At 41.6% G+C, this 19,502-nt stretch overlaps 1 protein-coding gene across 2 annotated transcripts in view; it reads right to left on the reverse strand.

Moving 5' to 3' along the window:
• Nucleotides 1-1,835: 1,835 nt before the first annotated feature.
• Nucleotides 1,836-19,502, reverse strand: part of SERTAD2 (SERTA domain containing 2) — a 104,259-nt gene continuing 86,592 nt past the window's right edge. For both annotated transcript variants that reach the window (XM_016159830.2, XM_016159829.2), the window contains exon 2: nucleotides 1,836-7,104. In XM_016159830.2, coding sequence (XP_016015316.2) covers nucleotides 6,156-7,100 — 945 coding nt within the window. In that variant the 5' untranslated portion in view covers nucleotides 7,101-7,104 and the 3' untranslated portion in view covers nucleotides 1,836-6,155. The remainder of the gene's footprint in view (nucleotides 7,105-19,502) is intronic.

Raw genomic sequence — 19,502 nt, forward strand, 5'->3', positions numbered from 1 at the left:
ATGCCCTAGAGGGTTTTTTTTTTTTTATTTTAATTCAACAAATGTTTTGAGTGCCTGTTATATGCTAGGCGCAGTTGCAGGTAAGAGGATAAACAGTCATGACATACATTTTTATTGCATTGTCAGCATTTTCAAAAAGATTTAGGAACTGTGACTTTATCTTGTCCTCACAAGCACAGAGAGACTGAGCAAGTCGCCAAAGTTTTATGTCGAATTAATAGCAGATGCTCATAGTCCAGAGACAAACCACTCTACTGAGCAACAGACTCTTATTTCTAGCTGCTTAATGAGTATCTCCACTGGGATGTCTGGAAAAACTCATCCTGTTCTCCCCGTATTAGTTTGCTAGGGCTGCTGTAACGATCTGAGTGGCTTAAACCAGTGGTCTCTAACCTTTTTGGCACCAGAGACCGGTGCTCCTATGAGAATCTAATGCCTGATGATCTGAGGTGGAGCTGAGGAGGTGATGCTAGTGCTGGGGAGCGGCTGCAAGTACAGAGGAAGCTTCACCCACTCTCCTGCTGCTCACCTCCTGCTGTGTGGTCCGGTTCCTAACAGGCGACAGACTGGTACTGGTACCTGGGAGTTGGGGACCCCTGGCTTAAACAACGGAAATTTATTGTTCTGGAGGCTACAAGTCAGAGCTGAAGGTGTCAGCAGAGCTGGTTCCTTCTGAGGGCTGTGAATGTTCCTTGCTGCTCTCCTAGATCTCTGCCTTCATCTTCGCAGGCTATTCTCCCTGTGTACTTGTCTGTGTTGAAATCTTGTCATTTTTTTTAAAGGACACTAGTCATATTAGATTAAGGTGCACCCTAATAACTTCATTTCAATTTGATTATCTCTGTAAAGACCCTATATCCAAATTAATGTCACATTCTGAGGCATTGGGGCTCAGGACTTACACAAGTCATCCCATGACACCTTTCCAACACCCCTACCCCTGATATTCCATTGCTGATTGAATGGAACCGTCACTTCCCAGGTCCCTCTTAACCAGGCCATTCCTTCACCAGCTGGTGTGATGGCCCAGAATCACCTGGGCGAGGCGAGGCTGGCTCCCATGAACCCATAAAAGATGGCCAAGCTGCCAAGGACCTCTTCTGTTAACCTCTGGAAGATGGTAGGGGATAAGTCAGGCGGCGCAGTTGAAAGATGTGCAACGAATTCGTGAATCACTGGTGCTTTGAGATGTCAACTCTAGCGTCAAGGATGTTAGAGGAACAACTGGGCAGTTATAGTAGTTAGGAAGCAGGTGCAATAACCAGAGGCTAGCAGGGAAGAGGGCCTGAGTAGCATAAGCAGTGGTAGAGATGGAGAGGGGGTGGTGGGGATCGACGGCATTTGGGAACAGAGGGGCTTGGAGTGGAGGTGGCATGAGAGGAGGGTGATGAGGCTGAGAGGCCCAACGAGGAAGGATCAGCCTCGTGAGGAAATGAGGCTATTTAGATGCACAAATCTTGGTAGATACTGAAGTCTAGAGTTCAGAAGAGAGGCAGGACCTTGACACAAGTTTTCAGAGACCTGAGTGGATTAGATTTCCTCAGGAAAGCAAGCAGTAGAAGTGGAGGCTCAGCAAAATATCTGGTCACTGACCAAACCCTGGAAAAAAACAATGTTTAGAGAGAGTTGAAGGAGAGAAGTGAGAATGAGGTCAAGAAGGACCCAGGACAGGGGGAGAACCAGATGCTCCTGAGACCAAGGTGGTGGTGGTGAGAGGAGGTCAACAGCGCCAACTCCGGCAGAGGCCATGGGTGGACTGTTCTGTAAAATGAGCAAATTGTGACATATGAGCAGGCTATGCTCTCTGGTCAGAATGAAACTGCAACACGCCACTCTCATCTTTTAACTGTTTATTGTATAATATAAAACTACAAAAGTAAGACTGCTCATTTCCATGTACATTTAATCTGTTCAATTGTTTAGATTACAGCCCAAACCTACATGTGAATACAGCCATCTGGGTTCCAATGTAATGTCTGTAATATTGCATAGAAAAGGCACAGCTCTCAGGTCTGTGGGGAAAAGGTTATACCTCCTTTTTTTTATTTTTATTTATTTTATTTTTTGACAAAAGCCCTCCTCAAAAACCATGCATCAACTATGTACAACTTTTGCAAAATCTTAAGTTGTTTGCTCCTATGGATTACACTTCTCTTCCAAACTTGTTATCCCCAAAAGATGTCCAAAATTTTTATTCACTTTGCCTGCAATAACATTTCCTCCTGGCTAATTTTCAAGAACCATTTAGACTCATTCTTAGAAGCACTGAAAATAATTGTACACAAGCAGGATGCACACACCTCACTGTCGTAGGCAATTACAGGAAGTTAACCATTTATAGCCAGAACAGGTTAAATAAGCTCTTTTCAATATTTTCAGAAAATGTATAAAGGCCCAATTTGTAACAGCAAGGTTTTGAAATTAAGACAATTGATGTAGAGAATAACAATCGCTGTACAAAGTAGAGTCTCTTAGTTTTTTTCTTTTTACATCTGTCACTTAAGAAGGCTGCCCTGCAGTATTCATAATTCATTGTTTACCACAAAGGTGGTTAATAAATTTAAGCTTTAAAAATGATCCGTAAGTTGATACTTTGGCTCTTTGGAGCTTGTTTATTTAAGAAATTTTCCTTGATTGACCTCAGGGCAGCTGGGACACTCCAAGGGACTATGGCAATAAAAAGCTCAATTGATAAAGACACTCGAGGTGTATCGGAGGCTCTGGCTAGTGGTCACCCTTTGGTGTGAACAAGGGTGTCAGTGTGGTTGCCCCTTCTGTCATAAAGAGAAAGTGCTACTTAAAAACATTTAAAAATATCAACCCTTTGATGCTTGATTTTCTTAAAAATTTGGAGGTATTAAAACATTCCTCATCCATACCTTTTGCATATTTCAAATAGACCCATATTAGAGAAGAGAGTAAAAATGAATGTGGACTGTGCATACGATGAGAAGACCCCGGGGTCTGGCTTGGACCCCCTTTTAATACAGATTGACATTCCTACAAGAGAATACATTCCTACCATACATTCTGCACATGTTACGATCCAGATGTTGTTAGAGCTCCACAGTAAAATAAATATATTTACACAGAAAAAAAGGAATAAATAACTTATGAAAAAAAAAATCACTTCAAATTCAAAGCTCTTATTATTCTGCTCTCATCTTGTCACTTCATTGCACATCACTGTCAATAATTGTCCTCTCCCAGCCCCACCCAGCCCGTCTTTCTCATAAAGGCACCTCAAACTGCCTGCCTGACTCTGAATGACACATGATGTCCTTTACAAAGGGGAAGGCACTGCTGCCAGGTGGTATCCGGAAGCACGTCCCACGCTCAAACTGGGAAGTGGAGCTTGCACACAGGCTCACATTCTTCCCTGTTGGGACATCACTTTGTAAAAATAAGACACAAGATAACTTGAACACTTGATGGTTTTGTTCTTTTTAAAATGGGCCACTAATTTCCCATGTCTTCCTCACTACTTGAACATCAAGAATTTATGGCAAGGGTGTCCAGCATTAACAAGCATTTGCCTGCTGTTGGCGGGGCAGGGGGGCTGTTGTTTTGATTTTGAAGCCCAGCCTTAAAAATATGAGAGAGTCAGAGAACCACGTTTGGGCAACACTTCGCCGTGCTTATTTGAACTGTTGCCCAACATATGGGATTTGTTTAAACACACGATTTGCTAATCCAACCAAAGTACAGTTGTTCTAAGTTACTGTAAATCAGTTTTTAACAATGGCAAATCAACTGCCTTACCCTGTTATTGTTCGGAATAATCAACACTATTGTGTATGTATACATATGTATAAGTGTGCAGCATGTGGTGAGTTTGCCAGGTCCTCCAGTTATCAAAAGCATGGCGTCTGAGTGGACTTGTTCTCCACAGAAAAAGGAAGCTCTTAAAAAGGAGAGGCACAGTGACACCAGAAGCATCTACAACAATCCTCACCTTAACTATATGGTCCCTGGTCCTACCAAAGGAAATGACACATCTGCAGTGGTAAGAGGTGTCCTGGTGGAGGCTGCTTGTAGAGAACAAGTACAATTTGATCTGTTTCTCACTGCTCTACTGAGTTGATAGCCTTTAAAAACACATTCAAGTGTGTGTGTGTGGGGAATTAGAATGTAGAAAGATTTAATCATCATACACGAATATTTTGATTAGATGAGCAGTTCCTTCATCATAAATCTATTTGTTTTGCCATGTGTATTATAAAAATAAAACTATCTGTGGCTTGCTTAAAGTGCCATTTTATAAAGCTGTCTTTTTTAATTGGCCAGAAAGACTCAATTTTATCCATGGCAAGAAGTGAGCAGAATTGGTGACTGAATATTGACAAATGACTAACAACAAAGACAACGACGACAACACAAATCCCATAATTTAAAAATTCTTAAATAAATATAAAAGTTATTCCTAAAGAAGCCATCTGCATTTCAACAATATAGGTTGTAACCAGCTAAAGTACCATTGGGAGAAAGAAAAAAAACCAAAAGGAAAAAGGCCATAAACAATTTCGGCAACAAGCATGATACATTGCAAACGTTTTAAAATTAAATGTACACCACTAGGAATAAAAAGCTACTTCCAAGTGCCCAAGGGCAGGGGACAGGGGGGTGGCAAGGGGGAAAAAGAAACATGCATAGTAAGTCCTGTCTGCGTATTTGGATAAAACAGCCTTGTAAAGTGTAGTTAAAGCAGTTGATTACAGAAAGCAACCAGATTGGAAGCCATGATGTAATGGGACCAACTCCAGGTTCAAGAGCTACAGATGTTACAAGAGTGCATCCCAGGCTGGGCCGAGGTGAGCAGAGCTCACTGTGGTGATCACAAAAGATGCCATTTTCAGCACTTAGCAACAGAGGGAACGAAAGCTCTAGGGAAGGAAGCTGGAAAAGACAATTGAGCAACATGATAGGTGCCTTCCGGGGGAGATTTTTTTCTTTATGAGCCCTAAGCACTGCATCAGGGTTTAGTTCCATGAAGAGATTGGTTGCTTTTCATAAAATTTTGTTCGCATGTAAAATTTCAGGTCATAAAAACTATGCCAAAAAGGAAAGATGTGAGTTTTTGTTTAAAAAAATAAAAACAATTAAAAGCACGAACTTGGCATAAATAGTATTCGGTAGCCTTCCCCTCGAGAGAGGGAACTAAAGAGAACCATCATTTAAACCCCGAGCTCCACAGCCACCTCCCGCCAACTGCTTAATGCAAGTTTGATGAGCAGACATGGCTCCAGGTTCTAGCTTTGGAAGTCACAGTGCTGGCGGGTGTTCATGCCAGGGGGTCAGTGCTTGTGAAATTGGGGTGTGATATCGCCTGGCCCTTTCTTAAAGCGGGGTGTGTGTGTGTGTGTGTGTGTGTGTGTGTGTGTGTGTGTGTGTCTGCATTTGGGGACATCGACTGCGGATTTGATCCAATTTTCTCTTTGCACCAAACACTTATAAAACATTACAATGCTATAAAAGTACAAGTGCAACTTGTACATCTGAAGTTTGCAGGAACTATGTGAGCAAATCCTATCAAAATAGCTATCTCATATGTATAAACAGCATTTGTTTTTAGAAAAACAATATCATAAACTGCAGAATCTGTACAAAAATATAAAATAAATTTGGGCAGCAGTTTCTAAACAGCCATGTAAATGCAACACTTACGAGGAGTAGTTAATGCCTCTAAAAAGGCTGAATTGCCAAGTCAACCTATACAGGGCAAAAATGCCAGAAAAAGTACTGAGATTATCTAAATAATATATATATTTTTCTTTTTTTTTTACCTCTTGCAATAAAACTTATAGAAAAAATAGACAAATATGCACATGCAATTTACAGCTTTCCCAACTTATTCCTTGTGCTTCACTTGAACTGTTAATTTTTGCCATTTGATATAGCAATATTGTCTTCAAAGGTATTCCCTCCTACTCCAGGGTAGGTCTCTGAGAAACCACTCAAAAAAGCATATTAAAAGTGGTCATACTTGGATGAAGGCACTCCAACTCTGCTCAAAGCAAAAACTAGTGTGATCCTTTTGTAAAATGTTCTTTTTTTCTGAAAAAGGCAAGCAAGGGTGCATGCACAGTGCGGAGAGCTGTCAGGGCGCAGGGACACTCGCAGAGCCTGGGTGGGCACAGTCACCGGGTCCCTAGCTCTTAGGACCCGACGAGCACCTCCATGATGTGGTCCAGCTCTGTGAGGTCCATTTTGAAAGGCTGACTCGGGGTGACGGGCTGGCTGCTGTAGGGAGCGAGAGTCTTGAGGAGGTCGTCCGCCGACACGGGGGCCATTTTGGAGGCTGTCCCCGACGCGGATGTGCAGGGGTCGAAATCATACATCGACGTATCTATGTCGGCAAACAGGATGTCGTCCAAGGTCAAGTCCGTCAGAAACCCCGTGGACGTAGTGATTTCGAAATTCCCAGGCAGAGAGTCCATCAGTTTCGGGTCGTCCGGGCGGCCCTCTGGGAGCCCCTCGGGTTTCTGAACGCTGGGCTCGCCGGCGCCCCCTTTCGCGCTGTCAGTCGCTGCCACTGCGGCCTCTGTGGAGGTAGATGTGGGACAGAGCTCCTCGATCTCGTCCAAGGCGGAGGAGAAGCTGTCCTTCTCCGGTGGGAGCGCTGGAGGTGAGAGTTTAGTAGGAGCCGCAGGCGGCAGGGCCGGGGAAGTGCAAAAAGTGTCATCGTCGTCCTCGAGCAGCGAGGCCGGGGTGAGGCAGGCCTCCAGGGGCGTAGTGCTTCCGAGGTCGCAGGGGTGGGCCGGCGGGGGCGCGGCGGGGCTGAAGGCGGGCGGGGCCTCTCGGTAGCTGTCGCTCAGCGAGTCGCTGGGCTGGGAGGAGGGGGTGAACACCGGCCTCAGGCTGCCTTCCTGTTTGAGTTCCTCCTGGATCCTCCGCAACATGTTGTTGATTAAGACGGTCTTTTGCAAGCTGGGCTCTGTGAGGGGCCTGTGGTTGTAGAGTTTCATAAGGGAAATGTTGAAGATAGTCTGGCGCTGTAAGGTGTAAGACACCTTGGATGGACCGTCGGAGGGAGACAGGATTTTGCCTTCCAGCCCATCTTCATGCTCATCAAACTTCCGTTTTCCTCCTTTACCCAACATATATCTGCAAAGGAGAAAGGAAGGAAATGGAATTAATCACAGGAAAACTAACTGCTATCGTAAAAAAGTTGCTGATTCCGAGTTCAGGACGTGGACTTCCATTAGTTCCTTGCCCAGGCTTAGTTAGAATTGATGAATTAATTGGGGGAAGACCTTTTAGAATGAGAGAATGGGGAAATACACCTTTGTATGCCTGTGGAGCAGTTTTTCTCACTAGGTAGTCTGGTGAATGTATTTCTTGAGAAATGTGTACGACCCAGACAAGTTAAACGTTACCATGGAAACTGTGATTTTGACTTTCTCAGCTCCTGTGCTTGCTTAATATCACCATGCAGGTTCAATTTCCCTCCCTCAAAGAGATTTATTTTTAAAGCCCAAGAAAACACTTACAATGCTATGACCTAGACAAAGGTGTCATAGATTAGAGCTTTAACATATCTTGAATGTTTAAAAGAACCAAGTTGGAGAAGGGAGAACATGTATAATTTTGGTAGAACGGTGTGTGCTTTCAAAATGTCTCTTCCTTCCTCATTATGCATAGAGCCTTTCTGCCTGTTTGGTGACATGTGGTCAAGTATTTGGCCTGCGTTAAATGACCACAGTGACTGAGCTGCCACCACATTTCAGTATGGAATCCAGAGGAGGAATTTGGATTTCCCAGCCCAAGTTTTTCCATGGCTCAATTTCATCATATACAGTTAGGTCTGGATGCAACTGGACTAATTTGAAAGTAATTTACTCTGATTATAAACATTGCTGTTTGGGTACTTGAAAATATTTTTTCATAACAACATACTTATTGTGACTCCAGACATATATATGTATTTCAAAGAAATGACAAACTCAGATCTCAGATCTTGAGCATTTGGGAACGAGTTGAATTTTAACTCCTGCCCCACATTGCCTGATGCTCATAGCCTAGGCGGCCTCCTCGCCTTCTGTCACCTTAGTGAAAACTTTATTCTCCACTGGTTGTACCTTCTGGAGAGTGGTCCTTCCTTTTGGAACATCCACTGTCTAAACAGAACAATTCCAAGCCATCGCCCTTTACCTCGTAGACCTCACTTTCTAAATGTTTAATCAAGATAGTTGTCCTTATGTTGTCCAGACCAGGAGACAAGGGCTCTAACTAAGCCAAGCCGGTGCTTGGCTCTCTCACTCCCTCTACAACACCCACGGATGCGTGGCAATCTTCTCCCCGATGCCCCGCACTCTTCCTGATCTCTTTATGTACAAGCAGGTGCTTTGTAGTTATTCAATTTTTCTTCTAAAAATGACTTACTTCCCTTTTACCGAATTACTTCAGTTGATTTTGACAGCACCTCATTCAATCCCTTATTAACTCATTCCACATCTATATTGCCTTGGGCACTCTGCCAGGCAGTGGGAGCCCCGCAGAGGAATAAAGCCTGGTCTTCAAGGGGCTCAGTAACTTCTACAAATTATTATTTTCAATGATGAGTTTTATCTCTTCCTAAAGCTAACTGTAATGAAACTTCACAGAACTTCCTTCCAATGCTGTGTGTGTGTGTGTGTGTGTGTGTGTCTGTGTGTGTGTGTTTTGTAGGGGAGAACCAACACTTGGTTAAAGAAGGCCACTCTGCCCCTCAAGGCACAGAGCCTGGCACACAAGTGGTCACAGAGCCTGGCACACAAGTCCCACGTGGAGTGACTACCTTCATGTACCTCGATCTCCAGCAGAGAAAGACAAAGACAGCTGCAACCCATCAATGTCAGAATCAGCTTGAGAATTTGTTAATGCTTATAAAAATGTGGAGTTACTTGTATGAAACACCTTCTCTCATTTTGTAAATATTAAGAATATGGCTGTCAATCACTAGGACCAAAGACCAACCCCATAATTAACTGTGCTTTGAGGCAAGGAAGGTATGATATAGTAACAACTTGCTTATCTAATACTTCACATAAGAGAAATATTTCCTACTGCTTAGTGCTAAAAGTCTCATTTGTATATACACTTTGCACATAACATTTCCTATCTAAAATACCTGTGCCCATTTAAACTTGAGTGTGAATCAGAGAGGAAGTGATTCCATTTCACATTACAAAACACTTTCTACTTTATGCATTTAGACGTTACCGGGACAACTGTGTTTTGAAACAGGTAACCGTACTCACAATTATACTATTTGTATTTGCTTACAATTTAAGTGTTTAAATACTCACGTCCAGAAAAATTACACTTCTTGCCAAAGAGCTCATTAACTGCATTTAATTCACATCGAAAGCTGTTAGAAGATCTATGTTACACGCGTTCTATGATCAGACCCAGTACATTTAAACGTGTGAGAGAGAGTACACAAATGCATGCATGTGACAGAATGAAATGCTTGGCCTCTCTGACTCCATCTTGTTCAAGCCTGCTTTGTTCCCATGCCCTTCAGGCTAATAGCTTCTCCTTGGTCTTGCATATAGACATGTTCATCATTAGAGGAATTCTGCTTTTGGCTTGAGTTTAACAAAAATAGCCCCTTACCAAAAAGTGTCACTCCTGAGGAGACGAGGAAATTATGTACTTTTTATCATAAATTTGCACTAACCTCCTGACTGGACTCATATCAACTACGGTCAACAGACTAAGCACAGTCTCCCTCAGATACGTACTGCGGCCCAGATGACTGCCGTCCTCAATCACCTCCTGCCCCTCCAAATTCCAATTTCCTCTTCCCCGATGTAAAAGAAGCCTGAACTCTGTGCTTTCTTAAGATGGATCTGACGCACCACTAGGTGTCCCATCCTCTCAGTTGGCACCTTTTGGATCAATAAACCTGTCCTTACTCCAAACTGACATTTTGAATTCTGGCCTTTCAAAGTGTCACACACATGGACTTTGGAGGGTCTCTCTCTCTCTCTCTCTCTCTCTCTTTCTCTCACACACACACACACTCTCTCTCTCTCTCTCTCTCTCTCTCTCTCTCTCTTACTCTAAAGCAGTGTTTCTAAAAATGTAGTCCATAGATGATGGTGCCAGTCTATGAACTGTTACCGGTCCATGATGAGGAAGCAGATACTCTATCATTTAGAAACTTTTATAGCAAATTTACAGAGCAATTATATGTCTGTAAATCTAATAAAAATGAGGCTTCTATTTTTACATCTTTCTACTTTTATTTCATTTCTCTGGGTATTTAGTCAATGAAGGAGGACTAAAACAAACAAGATGCTCCTTCACAGAAAGTTTTAGAAGCACTGTCTTAAAATGTAAACCAAATACACTAAAAACAAATTAGTAATAAGCTCATCGCCACTTTGAATTTTATCGGTTTTCTTGAGGAGAGGTAACACTTGGGTAAAACAGTGTAGACTTTTCCTTTTGTTGATATAAAATTGTCTTTTAAAGTCTTATTGCCAGAATGAACAACAGGCCTTAATAACTCACATTTCTCTAGAAATAATCACTGCATCTGTAGGACTCAAATATTTAAAAAGCATGCAGTACTATATGCGTTTATCAGAATTCCCATAGCTGAAAGAGATCTGTGGAGATGCTTTCAGAAAGATTTCAATGTGAAAAGCACCTAATTTCCAATTAGAATGATCCAGCTGGTCATAGCTGTGTGATAACCCTAATGATTTAGGAAAAACCTGATTCAGACACTTGTAATGCTGTCTGGATGGGGAAGGAGGAGGGCCCATGTAAGCAAAATCTGTGAGCAGGAATAGCTAGACAAATCAAATCTTGGATGCTTTTCAAATGTGTAAATAAAGACCCATGACAGAGTATGTTTCAAAGCAGGTTTGCCTTCATTTCTTTATTTCATTTTATGAGGCAAAACTGGCTCCACATACCCATTAAGATTGCAAAATGCACACAATCCTGATTTGTAATCCTATTTCTATCTAAATTTTTACAGAAAGGAATAAAATGCAACATATTAAAATCCAGTCCACATTTTTACTTAAAAATTAAAAAAACTTCAAAAAAATTTTTAAAAAGTTAGTTTTCCTAAAGTTTGCTTACACACTATTTAGCATCAAGTCTTCCCACTGACTGTTTTTGGAAGAGGCCTCCAATTCCTAGAAGTGGGAGGCAGTGAGAAGAACTCACTCTCAGTTCAAATAAGAAAAGACAAGCCTCTCAAGAACCTGAGGGCAAGAAGCCAAACGGTGTCTCTGGGCCGGGAGCTCAGGCTGGCCACAGCCAGGGTGGCAGGTTCCTCAGAAGGCTCTTTCCTCAGGCACTCTAATGAAATAACAACAGCTCTTTAAGCAAGCTATTGGAGAGGCACGTGACCTTTTAAAAGGCCTTACTAGGCTGCAGCTAGAAGATGAAGCAGGAGCTGGAGCTCATTACTGACTTCCAGGTAACACAGGGAAGGGGGTGCTCTGCTGTTCCCGTCTGAAAGGCCCCGCGGCTGTGAACGACAGCCTGGTTTCCAGGCCACCCGCAGGCTTGATGCCCCACTTTGTCTCCTCCCTCAGCCTGTGAAGACTCAAGGCAGAAGCCCATGTTTTCTACCTAATTTGTCAAAGACCCAAAAGGGACCCTGAGATTCAGGGCTGATTAGAGACCCCCAACTGGAGGAGAGAGGTGGGTGCTCCTTCCCTTTTCTGCCCATCCAAATGAAAGGGGCCTAAAACTAACCACAGGCGCTCTTGCGTTCAATATTCACTGACTCTTAATATAAGGTTCATGATAAGACATCCTCCTTTCCCCATTAAATTGTTAGAAACAAGCTCAGAATTCTGATTTTCTTAACATAACTTTTTGCAACTATTAACTACAGCGAATAAAGTTTTGAAGGTAAAGAACAAAACCCATGGGTATTAATAAAAATGAAAATTTCTCTTCCGGAGTTTTCCATGGAGTTTAATACCGAATGAAATTCTATATACCAAACCTGGCTTTCAGTTGTGCAGCTTTCATTAAGAAGGACCCAGCTGCCCTCAAAAGCTACAATCCCCCTTGGGCAGATGATCAAAAGTAACAAATGTCACTAGCAGAGTTCTCAGAAGAGAAAGGACCAGAGGAACAGGAGATGGCATTACCTGACTATTTGGGGGTTTGCAGTTTCTGAGTGTCTCCCACGGTGAGGAATCTGAGAGGCTGTTATGGACTTGGGTGATCAAGACACTTCTGGAGTTAAGATTTGAGATTTATATTTAAGGTGGGATTGTCTCTCAATGTCTGTTTCCCACCCCAGATAAGCCCCAGGAGGGCACAGCCGATCTTTTTTGTGTACCTCTGTGTCCTCAGGACAGGGCAGCCTCTGACACACTGAAGATGCTCCTTAAACAATCGCTGAGTAAGTGAATGGTAAATTGGAAAGAATGAGAAAACACAGAGAAGGGGCGGCTAGAGAAGAACTGTAAACAAAGAGATGCATGTGTCTTTGACCCTGTGTGGGAACTGTGTATAGGAGGGAGGGTATGAGAAAGGGGAGAGGCGACAGCTGTACAGGGCAGACCTGGCTAAGGAAAAGCACTAGGGCCTGGGGCACAAAGGGTGAGCAGGGGAGCTCTGCTCAGAAAGCTCCTGTGAATGTCTCTCTCTTTAGTTCTTGAATATGGGCGAGCATCGCTCACCTGGAGAGCATGTTAACGCAGAATGCTGCCCCCCACCCCAAGACGCTCATTCAGCAGGTCTGGTGTGGGGCTCAACACACTGCATTTCTGATTGAGTTTCCAGGTGATGCTGGTCTAGGGACCTAACTTCTGTGAACCGTGACTTCCTCTTTTCCCCATGAGGCCATTTCACGTTTAAGCCTGAGAATATCTTTACTCAATTAAACTTGAGCCCTAAGTGTCTAAGCAAGTGAGGGGGGGGGGGGAGGTGGTGGTGGTGGTGGGAAGAACAGCGTTTCTGTGATGGCAACTGACAAGTGACATTAAAAGAAAGACTACACAGAATAAAGATGTCTTCAACTAAATTTGAATAAAGCTCAGCTTCTAAGACTGATATTGGATCTCATAGGCTCAGTGGGGCCTAAATTCTTCTTGCTGTGATCTTAAGAGTGAATGAATGGCAGTGAGTCCTTATCCCAAGGTCCAGAAACGAAATGAAATCATAACTATGTTAAAAAAAGTCACATTTCACAGCTTTTATATTTTAAAGGCATAAGGAAAAAAAATGCTACCATTAAAAAAAAAAAGCGGTCAAAAAAGTTTTCTTTTAATGTTTTAACTAATTAAGATGTCTTTAAAAAATTTTTAAACCCCTCTCCTTTAATGTTATTTGAAATGCCAAAATATGTTATAATTTAAAATTAAGAATAGTAAATCTACTTGTGCAAACTACCACTTCTGTCATCCCCACTGTGCTAACCTGCCGGCTCGCCACAGCCCTTGGTGGCCGCTAGTGCTTCCCAGAGGCCCAGAGCCTGGTGGCCACTGACTGACAGTCCCTTGGAGGAGCTGCGATGCCCCTGTGGGCAGCATCACTGCTGGGGCTTGTGAGAGGCCTGGACTGGGAGCCCCTTCAGCCCACCACCAAGGCTGCCTTTCTGGCTTTCTGACTCCGTGCTGGTCCAAAAAAGATGTAAATATTGTTCTATGCTTTAATTCAATTCATCGCAAACAACAGTCATTACCCCAGACAGAAAGAAAAACCCTCCATCTCCTCCTACTCAGTATCCAGAGAATTCATGCTATGAAGTCTTTGAAAAGGGGTAGAAATTGATAGCTTTCTCCCAAAAGGAATCCAGTAAGTTATGACTTCAAAACTCCTCAAGGCCCAACTGTTTCCTATCTGTGCACATATTCAAGAGCTTGTTCCAACTTTCTTTTGGACTAGTAAACGCCAACTAGAAATCCAGTGTCTTCTCTTCTCAAGAGTGTAGCAAGCTTCACAATTAGGTGACAGGTTATTTTAAAAGTCACTTAATATGGCAGAAGTAAGCCATGGTGTCTAGAGCCAGGGAAGGGTGGTTACTAGTAGAGCACGAGGCTTCTGGAAAGCTAGTCACATTCTATGTCTTTACCTGGGTGTTGAAGACAGTGGGGTTTACTTTGGGTTAAATCATTGGCCTGTACACTTAGGATCTGTATGCTATACTTCAAAAAAAAAAAAAAACATTTTAAAACACTGGTAAATAGCTCTCAAGAAAAAGGCTCCTAAGTCAAGGGGAGCTTTAAGAAGCCACGTCCCTATCTCTTCAACTGCACTGTCCAATGGGTGACCATGGGTGTGATCACTGGTGGAAGAGTCCAGAAATGCCAACAATTCAGAACAACGATTTGTCGCCATGGATCTACCTCATCTGAAGAAAAAAGAAGCTAGGAAAAGACGTGTGACGAATGTCTTCAAAGAGGCTAGCAGAGGCTATTTCCTCACTCTGACATCCTGTGCTGCCAAACCCACAGCCCTTTAAGTGGAAACACACGCACTCTTTCAGTTTCTTTTGGGGGCAGTAGTAGGAGAAAGGAGTGCCCCTGGCAAAATTATTGTATGTGTGACACACTTCTAAGACCAAAAGACAGAAGCTGGCCAGAAATGGTTTTGTGACAACTTCTGAAACACAGTTTCATTCTCATTTCTCCTCTCTTCACCCCATACACTTGCCTTAAGATGCATTTTGGATCATGCTTTTGAGGTAGTCCAAAGCAGAGCCTGTGTTTCTAACAAAAGACACCTCATAGCAGCCACCAGCAAAGCTCTGAAAAATGATTCTTCTACTTGTTACACTGTCACACAGCAACTCCCAAGCAGGAAGGAAAAGCCTACTTCAATGGGGGGAAGTCACGTTTGCTTAGACAACTTTCTACACTGTTAAAATAGTACACCTTAAACAACAAACAGGACTCAGAAATCTGATAACGTCTATGCTTTTAACACCCTCCCTCCTAACACTAGGAAAACAAGAAGGCCACCCCTAAAATGACGTTGTGGGGGTGGTGCTGGCAGGATCAGAGAGAAAGCTAAGAAACAGGCCAGTCCTCCAAGGGTTTGCTATGCAGGGGCGCAGTAGGAGTGCATCCCCCCAAGCGCCTGGGTGTCGATTTGGTGAGCCTCCAACAGAAGGGGGCGGGGGAGCCAGCCCTCCCAAAGGCTACCTTCAGACCCCAAAGTGACTGCCTCTGGCCTAGGGGAATGGCAGGAACAGGGACAAAAATTCCATTGGGGGAAAGCCTCTCTGCTTATTTACAGACAAGGGTAAGGACTCCCAGAAGACAAGGGGATGTTAGTAAAAGAACCCCTAAAGCTGCGTGGATCCAGGAAGCTTTTTTTTAAAAAAAAGAAAAAAAAAAACGAAAACGAAAACAAACAAACAAAAAACACCAAAGCTAAAGCTCATTCAGGATGAGGTCCCAGCAGCAACATCCATGCTAATTGGTAAGTAAGACAAAGCCTTCCCTAACAAATCAGCAATGTCATTATGAAGCCAGTCACTAGATGAAGCCAGTTAGACGCGCCCGGGCGCTATTCTGCAGCTGTAACCCGACACCACTGTTGGCGGCGGCGCCTCCTCCGGCCTTCCCCCTGCGCAGGGGGCGCGGGGCCGCGGGGCACTGCGCTGGCTGCTTATTAATCATCAGACAATGACTTTCGGAGGAGACCGACGGGAACAATCCTTTTTGCTTTTTTGACAGCATCTTGAAGCCTGGAGATAAACTGAAATTCAGCCAAAAAGTCGACCTCTAAGTAAACTCAAAACAAAAACAGAACAAAAACAAAACAAAAACTTTCACTGTTTGGGGAAGTCTTCTTAAGTCCTTATTTTAAGAAACTCTAGCTTTCTCCGAATTTTTACATACTTGTATTATATTGAAGACAGTTTCTGACGCTATTGGTTTGTTAAATATAAACTTTTCTCTTAGAAAAAGAAAAAAAAATAACGTTGACACCGAACTGCATTTAGTAATAAGCAAAACAGTCAAATTCTGAGAGATAATGTTTCAAGTAAATATTTCTTTGGGATAAATTATGGCTTGGTTAATAAACATCTGGAAAGAAAAATGGGCTTTTTAGAATGTAACTGTCATGTACTATAAAATGTTTCTAATACCTTGATGATGGTTCCTCCAACAGCTGAGAATTTGGGGTTTTAAAAAACAAACTTTTTACGAAGGTAGGGGACACCAGTCACCATCTTCCAAAAGACAGTGAAAATACTAACAATTTAAAACATTTTACCTAAGGATTCTGGCTGAAAGCACCACACACTTACAGACCGGGCAGAATAATATGCGTTCTGAACTTAAGTTTAATAGAAACATACTCAATGTGGCATAATGCCTGGAATTTGCTTTAAAATACTCAAGGAAAAAACCTGGCTGTGTATATGAAACAGGATTGACAAAATGCTGATAACTGTCGACACTGGTTGATGAGTACAAAAGGGTGCACCGTACACTTTGCTTTTGAGTATATCTGGAATTTTCCATAATAAAAATTTAAAAAAATACGACACGCCAATACATAAATTTAAAAAAATCAAATAAGCACAAGAAATAATTTACATTCTCATCGAAAACTGTTTTGTTAACTTGAAAGGTTATTTTACACACAAGAAAACTATTAATGCTCTATGTAAACAAGCATGCCCAGTAGGAATCGGAACTCCTTTTAAGCTCTGAAAGACGGCACTCCACGTCCAGCCACAAGAGGGCGCAGCGGAGCAACAAGGCATCCTGATGTCTGATTATTCACTGCAATTTCTACCTACCAATCTTTCAGAGTATACACATTTCCTACACTGTTTCCAAATTCCGGTCTCCTCAGGACACTGCTAACCAAGCCAAGAGCCTTGCCAAGACCAAACTAAATTATATTATGCCATGGTTCAAATTCTGGAAATATTATGTGTAGAAAAGCTTGTTGAAGACTAATGTTTCAAAAACCATGGTTAAAATTCCTGGAGGATTTCTGAAGTGAGGGCATACACATAACAACAAACATACAAACCCTAAGTTATAAGATGTGGACTTGGAGAGGCCAACAGTTCAGAATTTCTACTGGGGGTCCTAAAGTGGATTCCCAGCCACACAATGAATCTTAAGGTAAGCACTAAGAATTTTCTAGTATAGAGGAGCCTTCAATAATCCTACTTGTTTCTTAATAACCGGAAATTACCTCCATGCTGAACAGATATGGCTTCAGTCAGTTATTTGGGAAACTTCATAAAGACTATTGGGAAGGAGCCATTTAATAATAAAATGCAACACAGTTAAATTGAGATAATGAAGCAAGTTACTGTTTAACTACTCGCTGGAATTCTTTCTATTCAAATTATAAATTCAGGTTCTATGATGTTGTATGTTTAGTGATAACGTTCATAAGAGATGAACTACTGTCACCAGACTTTCCATTTGAAACTTGGTATATATGCACATATTTTATTATTTTATAAGTAATATACTATATAATCAGTTAAATGAAGATGCTACTTCATATTAATTTGATGTCACGAACACATCTTTAGCTGAATCTAAAGCATCATTAACATTAAGGAAAGAAACTTGGATTTTAATTTCTTTCCCTCAAGATTATGGACCTATAAAGACTAGCCAGCCTCACCCCACCCCCATACCTGTGCATAATGAAAATATTTTTTCTCCAGCATTCATAATTGCTTGGATGGGATTCTAGTTCAACCCTCCTGTAGCATCTTTTCCCCAAAGATACCTTGTTTTTCCCCTCACACTACAGAGACCTTTAATAAACAATGCCAGGGCGTGTGGGGTGGGGGGAATGGCTTAAGGTACAAATCAAATGCTTTGCCAAAAGTTTGTGAGCTTTTTTTTTTTTATAGGGGGCTATCTGATATCTAAAAAAGTCACATTGAAACAGGTAACTGTAATTTGTTAAAGCAAATCTGTAAAAAAAAAAAAAAAATGCATATTAGTTAAAACAAAAGGTTTCCTTTTAGGTTTTGTTAGCCAGAACCTACTGGCCCCTGAATAACAAATAAAAAGTATGTTACATCAGAACTGTTTTTTTATGGAAGTGTTTCTTAAAGGTTATATATGATTAGTTTTTAATCGTTGCTTTCAAATTTTGAATGCTTTATTACTGTGAAAGATCACTTAAAAGAAGACATATTATAAAATATTCCTCACAAACACAGACTATATTTCGTCTTTTAACTTCCACAGTCAGTCTAAAGAGGAAAACCAGAGAAATGTTATTTATTTACTTACTGAGTGAAACTAAACATTGAATTATATGCTCTAAATCTGGGTTCCTTAAAAGAAAACTATATGTATGTCTATAATATGACATACAAATATAAAAATTTAAGGTATGGGATAATAGACATACTTAAGAGACTTTAAAGGGGAGGAAATAAGCTTCTATTTTGTAAATACTTGTTTCATTAAGCAACATACATATTCAGAATGCGTATTTTGGTTACTCCTAAGAATTAGGCAGGTTAGTGATCAGGTTTTACAAAGCCAATTTAAACTTCATATCATACACTTGAATAATCCACAAAATAGAAAAAGGAAATGAGGATACAAACTGAACTTGAGGGCTTAGTGAATGATACTTTTCAAATGTGGTAGCCATTTGTTTTTATTTACTTTGGGGCTATTTTGAGGTCAAATGTATTTCTTCTAGAGTACTTCTATATATTGATAATTAATGACCCATAGAACTTTACAAAAAGTCATTTAGTCAAATACAATAAAAAGTCAGAGCACCACACTAAATGTAATAAATATATATTTTCTAAGGAAGCTACCTCTTAATACTTCGACTTCAATGACCTTCAAAGATCTTTAAAGAGTCTGCCTCCAATCCACCCCACTAGCCACCCACTAAGATTCCATTCATCCTGCCTATCTTACTTGAGGAATCTACATTTTGCAACAATGATCACCAGGTGAAATCTATTTTATATTTCCGGGGAAGGTAAAAATATTTTTAAAAATCAATCTGTTTTAATAACTGCTCAGAAAAGACCATTACCAGGTTCATAACTAATAGAGAGGCAGTGCAAAAATTTTTTCTTCGGCTGCAGACCAGGGCATTCAAATTCTTCTGCCAGTTCAGTTCTCTGTGACAGCAGGGAAGACACAGAAGTACACACGTACATGGAGGGTCCCTCCTCAAAAAAGGAAAGAAATCTGAAAAGCAAATCTGGATCATGTGTTATTATAAAATGGGATAACCACTCAGGGAGGATCAGTTTAAAACAGTCGCCACTTTGTTATCTTGTTAGTGTGGCTAGAATTTTATGCAAACCTGTTCTGGTGTAGAGACGACCTTGGGACTTTCAGATTCCCCGAGTTTAACTCAGGCAACACTTCTAAACACCAGGGTGGGGTACCTCAGCAGACCTGCCCCAAGCCTCAGGAGTGTGCTGTGGAATGATAAGCAGCTAGAGAGGACAGGAGAGCAAGGGGCTAAAGGTTGATCTGCAGAAAGTGACGTTTCAATATTTAATTTTTTGATTATGGCATTTTCAAGTAGAACTTTTTACTTTTGTTCCAACGGGT

The sequence above is a fragment of the Rousettus aegyptiacus genome, unplaced genomic scaffold (genome assembly GCF_014176215.1).
Source record: "Rousettus aegyptiacus isolate mRouAeg1 unplaced genomic scaffold, mRouAeg1.p scaffold_m13_p_7, whole genome shotgun sequence".
Classification (NCBI taxonomy): domain Eukaryota; kingdom Metazoa; phylum Chordata; class Mammalia; order Chiroptera; family Pteropodidae; genus Rousettus; species Rousettus aegyptiacus.